The 7,160-nt window shown below is 37.5% G+C and overlaps 2 protein-coding genes across 2 annotated transcripts; one reads left to right on the top strand and one right to left on the bottom strand.

Annotated features, from left to right (window-relative positions):
* Positions 1 to 1,471: 1,471 nt before the first annotated feature.
* On the bottom strand, positions 1,472 to 4,297 carry LOC108811453 (protein LNK1; the record flags this gene model as incomplete). The annotated part of the gene is given in 6 exon segments (XM_018583500.2): positions 1,472 to 1,537; positions 1,645 to 1,790; positions 1,928 to 2,530; positions 2,760 to 3,051; positions 3,140 to 3,613; positions 4,105 to 4,297. Coding segments are annotated over 5 exon segments (1,454 nt in total), but the record flags the coding sequence as incomplete, so codon positions are not given.
* Positions 4,298 to 4,987: 690 nt separating this feature from the next.
* LOC108808922 (uncharacterized) lies at positions 4,988 to 6,587 on the top strand. Its single transcript, XM_018581026.2, has 2 exons — positions 4,988 to 5,809; positions 6,134 to 6,587. The coding sequence occupies exons 1-2, from the start codon at positions 5,044 to 5,046 to the stop codon at positions 6,481 to 6,483; spliced, it is 1,116 nt and encodes a 371-aa protein (XP_018436528.1). The 5' UTR covers positions 4,988 to 5,043; the 3' UTR covers positions 6,484 to 6,587.
* The last annotated feature ends 573 nt before the right edge of the window (positions 6,588 to 7,160 follow it).

The raw sequence follows: 7,160 nt of genomic DNA, 5'->3' as shown, positions 1-7,160 counted from the left end.
TATTCCAGATGCTGAAATACGTATTAGTGGCTGCATTATAATTCCGATATTTTTACAGAATAATAGAATGTAGAAGCTTCACATGATGTTTATAAACTGTGTCATCTTCCATTCTTTTAAGACACCCTGCTTGGTGTATAAGTTAATAATTTTGAGAATCATGGCTGTTAGGGTCCTTTATTCGGTGACAATCAATTCAATTATCGAGGTCCAACATATCAGCCCAAACTTACTTTTATTGTTAAAAACCCCACGCCATTATCAGATGAGTTCGTTTATAAGTGCTTCGCAAAAAAATATTGTACGTTGGTTCTCAACCCTTTCGGATTTTTCTTATATTGTTTTCTTAAAATAAAAGTTATCATACTAAAGCAGGTGTTGAAAGATTGCATTTGTGTGTTTCCTTTTAACTTCATAAGCTTATCAAGACTATAAAGTCGGCGGAGCTTAAGATTTAAGTTCAAAAACAGCTATGGAAGGTAGAATGTTGCAGTATCTTAGAAAGTTTGATAAATAGAGAACATGATTCATGATTAGGTAAAAACTTTTACCATTAGATAATATTTAATTTTACCATTACTATCTGAATTAATGCAGCTGAATTTAGAATATATTTTCGGTCCAAAATTATGATCTAAAACCATTATTTTCATATTTTCATTTTTAGTAAAAAAATTTACTGTTTTGAATTAATATCACCTTCAAATTTGATATAGCTTCATTGATTTTTATTTCCGTTAAATTTCAGCTGAATTTAGGATTAGTTTTTTTCTTACTTCTAATTAACTTTAATTTTTTATTGTTTTTGTTAAACTTACAAAGGATGGGTTGTTTTATTTTGTTTCACAGACTGGAGGAACATTAGATTTCGGGTGGAGTGAGACAGTCAATATTGTCCCGGTGATCCCACCAGAGACATAATTGTTAAAATGATGTCAGCGTTCATTATAGAACAGTCGTTCATTATAGAACAGTCGATTAGTCAAAAATGAAAAAATGAGAACAGTTGATGGTTAAGAGGGGTTCAAGTCATGGTTTAGTTGCGAATAGCTGCAGTTGTCAAGTTCTTCTCAAATCAGTGTATTCAAATTAAAAACAAGTCTAATGTAAATAGTCACCATTATCTGAACTGGTGATTTCTACACATTGATCTTAATTGATTGAGATTCAGTTCAGCGCATTCATTTCTTTTTTTGAACTTGACCATTGCAGCTATTAGTTCAGCGCATTCATTTGGAACTGTGAAGATGATACTCATTATCGTCTTCCTCTTTCTTCTCTGCAAAATCCAGTAAGTTTTATTATTATTATTATTTCTAAGAAAGCTATTTTGTTTGGTTAACAATCTCGAGGCAAATATAGTAGTCTATTCCATATACTTAATGATCAAGCTCCCATGACTGAATTCATTTAAAGTGATAAGAGATGATTTTTCCACCTAGGCATTCATTTTGTTGAGGGTCTGTGAAAGAGCAAATGAGCTATGGATCGGTCTATCGGGTTTGTATCAGTTTCAATATCCATGAATCCCACGTGCCTGGATGAGAACAGATATCAAAGACAGGATCTCCAAGAACTGAAAGTTGAGTACGCAACAGGTGATCAAGGATGAATATATTGGAGAAGTATGCGGTTGGTGCTTACTTGTCTGTTTCACCAGTCTGATGCGAGCCTGCACCTTTCACCTGTGTGTTTCCACCGTTTGGATTCATACAGTTATGTCTCTGCTCCGCGCTTTTTGCCAGTCGGTATAAGCTGTCTCTTATGCAAAACTTTGTCCTAACATCCAACTGGAGTAAGCAAATTCACATCAACTAAGTATTCAAATGTACACTTAAACTAATATCAGTTACAAAGGAAGAGCAAACTTTTACCGATCACTTTCAGAGCTCACAGGAAATTATTATTATCTATTAACAAGTTGTACCTGTTCTACGACTTGTTGAAGCTGGCCAAAACTTGTTGCTTCAAGTGAAATGTCATCCACTACAGAGCTAACACAAGACGTCTCCTGCATGTTTGATGTTTCCAATTTAGCTGCAGCTTTTCTGTGGTCATTCTCAAGCCCGGTCTTTAAGATAGGGGCAGCATCAGAAAACACCATCATGGGGTTTGTCTTACAGGGAGTTCCAGCAAAAGGAAGCAAATCTTGCCCGGGCTGTAAGTTAACTCTCTTTTCAAAGCCCTTCCTACACCGACCATCAACAGTTGGACCTTGTAAACTGTTGACCGATTGTGCCTGATTTGATGTGTATGACTCATTTGAAGCAGATGAAGTATTTGGTTTGTTCTCAGCTTTGATATCGGGATTACTTTCACATGCTGGTACTTGATCCGAAGGCTGCTTACTATTGAACTGTGGGTATGTAACACTTTGTTGTTGGAATGCGGAGGGAGGGCAATACTGATTTGTGTTCACTCTTTCACTGGAAGTTCCACTGTGTTGTAAAACAAAACTGTTCTCCGAGTACCCATCACTTTTCCAATCCGGATGATGAAGAAGATCAGTCTGCTTCTTTTCAAAATTAACCTGTTAAAAAAGGTGCTCTGCTCAATTATGAATTGCTGGGAAGAGTATCAAGAGTTCAGCATTGTGAATATTTTCCTAATAGAAACTTCATTAGCCCTTAAAAAAAACAAAAATCACCGTCGACGGAAAATAATAAAATGCCGTAAACAATGAAGGCTAGATACCATTCAATTAGTGGTGGCGTGTGCCGAGAAAGCCAAAAAATTTCTACGTTGAAATATTGACTAACCTCTTCATCTAGCATCAATATATCGTTCTCCAGCAAACTTGTATCATATACATTTTCTGAAGAGTTTCCTTGAGTAAACCCATTTTCATCTTCAACAGCATAGTTGGACTCACTATTGTTCAGAAACTCTTCAACCTGTAACATATGGGTTCTTTGATCTCCCAACACTGAATCTGGTTTTAAATCATCTGTCATCCCGGCCTCTCTATTCTCATTTGGCTGAGCAGAAGAGAACCCGCATAAGTCATCTTCATTACTAGTACCATCCAAGCCGAAAGTTGAATCACAGTTCCTATGGCATCCAAAAATCTACAAGGCTCAGTATAGTGTTACAATAAGAGATAAGCCCCCAATGTGTTGAGAGGATATTTAAATGTTACCTAAGCATATTGTCCATATCCTCAAAATTTCCTATGTCACCCCATCCGTAGAAGAGATCATTGCTTTCTTTATCTCCATTATTCATAAAACTGAGATTGCTTTCAGCATCCGCAGTGTTGTTGAGGGAATAATATACGCCATCATTTGTTGCAGTGGGACTGTCACACAACATAGGATCCGCAGAGCAAAAATTCTCAACCATATTGACATTCACACCATTAATACCATGATCTGAGATCTTTGTATCCTCCTGAACATTTTCCTCAGGACAGGGCTTTCTTCCTGACATATCTCCCTCCCTCTTGATAAAAGTATTACTCTTTAAGTGGTTTGTTCCGCTACCCATATTTTCATGTCTTCGTTTTTTTCCTACTACCAACTAGAACTGGAAACTTGCTCAATCCTCATACGCCGAGTCTGGCACTATACCATCATCGTTTCCCATATAATTCTTCCGAAATATTATCTTCTAGCTGAAAAAAATAGGACAAATATTTCAGCTACCAAATTAAAATCTGCGTCAGCAAGTAGAAGAAAACGCTAGAGAATCAACATCAAAGCCGACTAGAATAACAAAGAGTTGGAAACCTGAACAAAAGTAATTGGTATATAACACGAAGTAATCATGAGCTGGCAAAAACTCTTGATATAATAGCACAATTTCTAGACATCAAAAAAGAAAAAAATCACAAACAAATCGGCAAAAAGAAAAAAAAATTGATACAAAATGGAGCCTTGAATATAGACTTCCAAAGTTCATATACTAAGTAGACAAAGTGTATAATATGCTTCGACAGTTGCCCCTAACAATTAGCTTACTCAACCAGATTGATTCTTTCATTTTATGGTTTCCATTTTAAGAACCACAAACTCAAATTAACATCCAATCGAAGTAGATTCAACCAAAATGTAAGAATGATCGAAGCACTAGAGTCTCAACTCTCAATTAAATATACTCTCTCACCTGTACAAAGAGATGCTTCCACTATTACCCCCACCAATAAAAGCTTCACCGATCAAATAATTAACATTGGAGAAGAAAACGACAGATTCCTAGCGATGGTATCGATTCATCGAAGCTAGATCGAATAATCTTTGTAGGGACTTTCTACAGATGTTATGCAGAAGAGACGATGAAAGCTTCCTAATTATTTTATTGTTTCTGTTTCGGGAGAGTCAAAAGACAAGTGACCATGATACTGACACGTGGCGACGAAATCAAAAAGTTTAACCGGCTGAGTTTAAATATTCAAAACTCGTGGACGATAGAGCAGGTGTTGAGATCCTATCAGTTCCGGTGATATCATTGGTCCACGTCGTTAGTTGGTAAAAATGAAAAAGGCCTAGTATGGGCTATGTTTCTACAAGCTAAATAAGGCCCAAAGAATTGCTCTGAGTAAAGTTTTATGGTTCACAATCTCATTTGGCCCCCTAAGGGTAGGAAAACATTCTCATGTGACCCTGTTTGGTTTATGTTGGCCATAACATTCATGAAATTCTATTTGTAATTTATAAAGTTTTATTATGTTAGAAAAAAGAAGCAAACTAAGGCCCATATAAAAATACAATCCAACCGGATCGTACCGACATTATTTGTTACCGGTTTAGCAACCATCGACAAACAATTACAGCCATTGAAATGCTGGCCACCAGCCACAGGGAAAGTTCACCGCCTCGGTCAAAATTTACATGGAGTTCATGCATGTAAATAAACTACGACTTGAACACAAACAAAACAAACAAAAAACAACTAAAAAGAAAACTAATAGCGCGTCTATATAAATGGAAATAGTTAAATTAAATAATTGAAAAACGGAAACTCAAATATAAGACAGCTGTTCGGTCATATAATAACCAGAGAATTTGAGGAGTTTCCTAACCACAAAAAAAAAGAAACAGAAGAATGGAAAAGCTGTCGTCAGCAGCCGTAGTTCCTCAGCTTCTCCGCAACGTAATCATCGCCGTCGTCGTTTTCGCCGATGAATCTCTCCTCCAAATCTCCGCAAACTCCAAACTCCTCGAGAAACTCCGCATGTTCCTCGTCGCGTGCTTCCTCTTCTTCCTACGCTCGATTCCAACCGTCGTCTCCTTCGCAAACTCTAGTCCGGATAGAGGTTACAGCTTCACGGCAGAGAAGAAGAATAAGAAGCTCGAGATCGGCGACTGCGCGTCGGAGTCGGGCATCGGTAGAGCGATATGGCAGTTGCTGTCGGCTATGAACGAGATCCCGGTGAATTCTAGAAAGTATGAAGTCGTTAGATCCTTGGCGGAGAGACTAATCGAGGAGAATCACGGACAGAACTCGTTGGCCTTGTTCGACTTGAACCGTAGGGTTTTGAACGCGTCGTTTCGGAGAACGCTAGGCCGGTTAGAGGCGGCGGTTGATAAGAACCGGAGCGGACCGGTTCGAAGTGGATTGAACCGGGTGGTGAGAGCTGCGGTTAGAGCCGTTGGAGATGGATTCACGAGTTTGGGTGGGGAGGAGGCGGTGGATCAGTCTGCGGAAACGGCGGAGAAGCTGGCGGCGGAGCTGCTTTGGTTGGCGGAGAAGATGTCGGTTTATGGGTTCGTTGATGAAGCCGTTGAGAAATGGTCTTCGGCTTCTAACTTGGCTTGGCTGGCGCTTTGGTCTGAACCAAGACTTCAATGTTCTATGGTCCAAATTTCAGGTAATTATTATTACTGTCTTTTTTTAGATTCGCTGTCTGAAAACAAATTACCTAGTCCCAATTCGTAAATTATTTTTAGTTTTCGTGATTATAAAAAATAGTAAATTTGGTAAATAGAATAATATCTTACCCATTTCAGAAAATAAAAATAAGAAACGAGATGATACTCTTTTCAATTCAGAATATTCTATTTTGGTAATAATATATTTTACTTTCTAGAAAGATTGTGTTGTACTTTAACGGTCGAAGTAGGCCCCACAAGACTAACTTGTTCTGATGATTTGGATCATTGACTTTTCTTTTGTGGGCTTTGTACATGTGAAGCCTTGTTGCTCAAGGAAGCAGCAGCAGCAGGAGAGAAATGGGGAGAGATAAAGAAGAAGATGCTTATCTCGTGGCTTCCGTTGCTGTGTCGTGCTAGCAACGGAGCGGATAAACCGGTTTTGAAAAGCGCGGAAAGGGCTGAGCTAGAGAAAGTGTTGGAGAAGATGATATCAGAGCTGGAAGAAGAGGAGCAAGAGCAAGTTCTATCGCTTTGGCTTCACCATTACACAGCCTGCTCTTCCTCCGACTGGCCTGACCTCAACGGCTCTTATGTTCGTTGGTGTCATTCTTCTCGCAAGCTTTTGCTCCTAAACTGTGATGATTCACAGACCAAAAGCTTAACTAATTAGATTTGTTATATGTAGTTTGCTCAAGATTTCAATACCACTTGTTGTTGGTAGGTAAGTAAAACATATGATACATTTATGTGCATTGGAAATAGTCTATAACTCTATATATAGTTTATTATGCTCAAGCAAACTTTAGTAAGGAACAATATCTAAATAAATAAAAAACATGCACCACAACCATTCTTATAAATGATCCAGTTAGTGTTCTTGACTTTGTTTTACTCCCCTTTCTCTTTTCCAAATGAATTATATGGAGACATGTTCTACATTAGTTTTGTTTGTGTAGTTTAATCACTTTGTTAAAAAGAGTTTAAGCCATAAATTACATATCAGGGGTTAAACTTCACAGCTCAGGAAAATCTTGTATATTAGACTTGTGTGCGTACAGTATAACAAAGTTGATAAAGCATCACAGGTTCTCTACTTGTATAGCAAAACAGAGCATCCCTTTCTTTCGAAAAAAAAAAACAGAGCATCTCTTTCTCTGTTTTATTCAATCATGTAATGGTCATCATCAATAGTATATTTTAGTATTTAAAGTACTTCTAAATAAATGAAGTCATAATCAAAACAAAGCATGTGGAATTGCTTAGAACTTAGATAAGAGAACATTAGTTGTAAGAACATTCTTCTTAGCGAAATGAGAAGAAGTAAAGAATATATAACAAACACATTAA

Source organism: Raphanus sativus, chromosome 6 (genome assembly GCF_000801105.2).
Source record: "Raphanus sativus cultivar WK10039 chromosome 6, ASM80110v3, whole genome shotgun sequence".
Classification (NCBI taxonomy): domain Eukaryota; kingdom Viridiplantae; phylum Streptophyta; class Magnoliopsida; order Brassicales; family Brassicaceae; genus Raphanus; species Raphanus sativus.
This window is presented reverse-complemented; position numbering and strand designations above follow the sequence as displayed.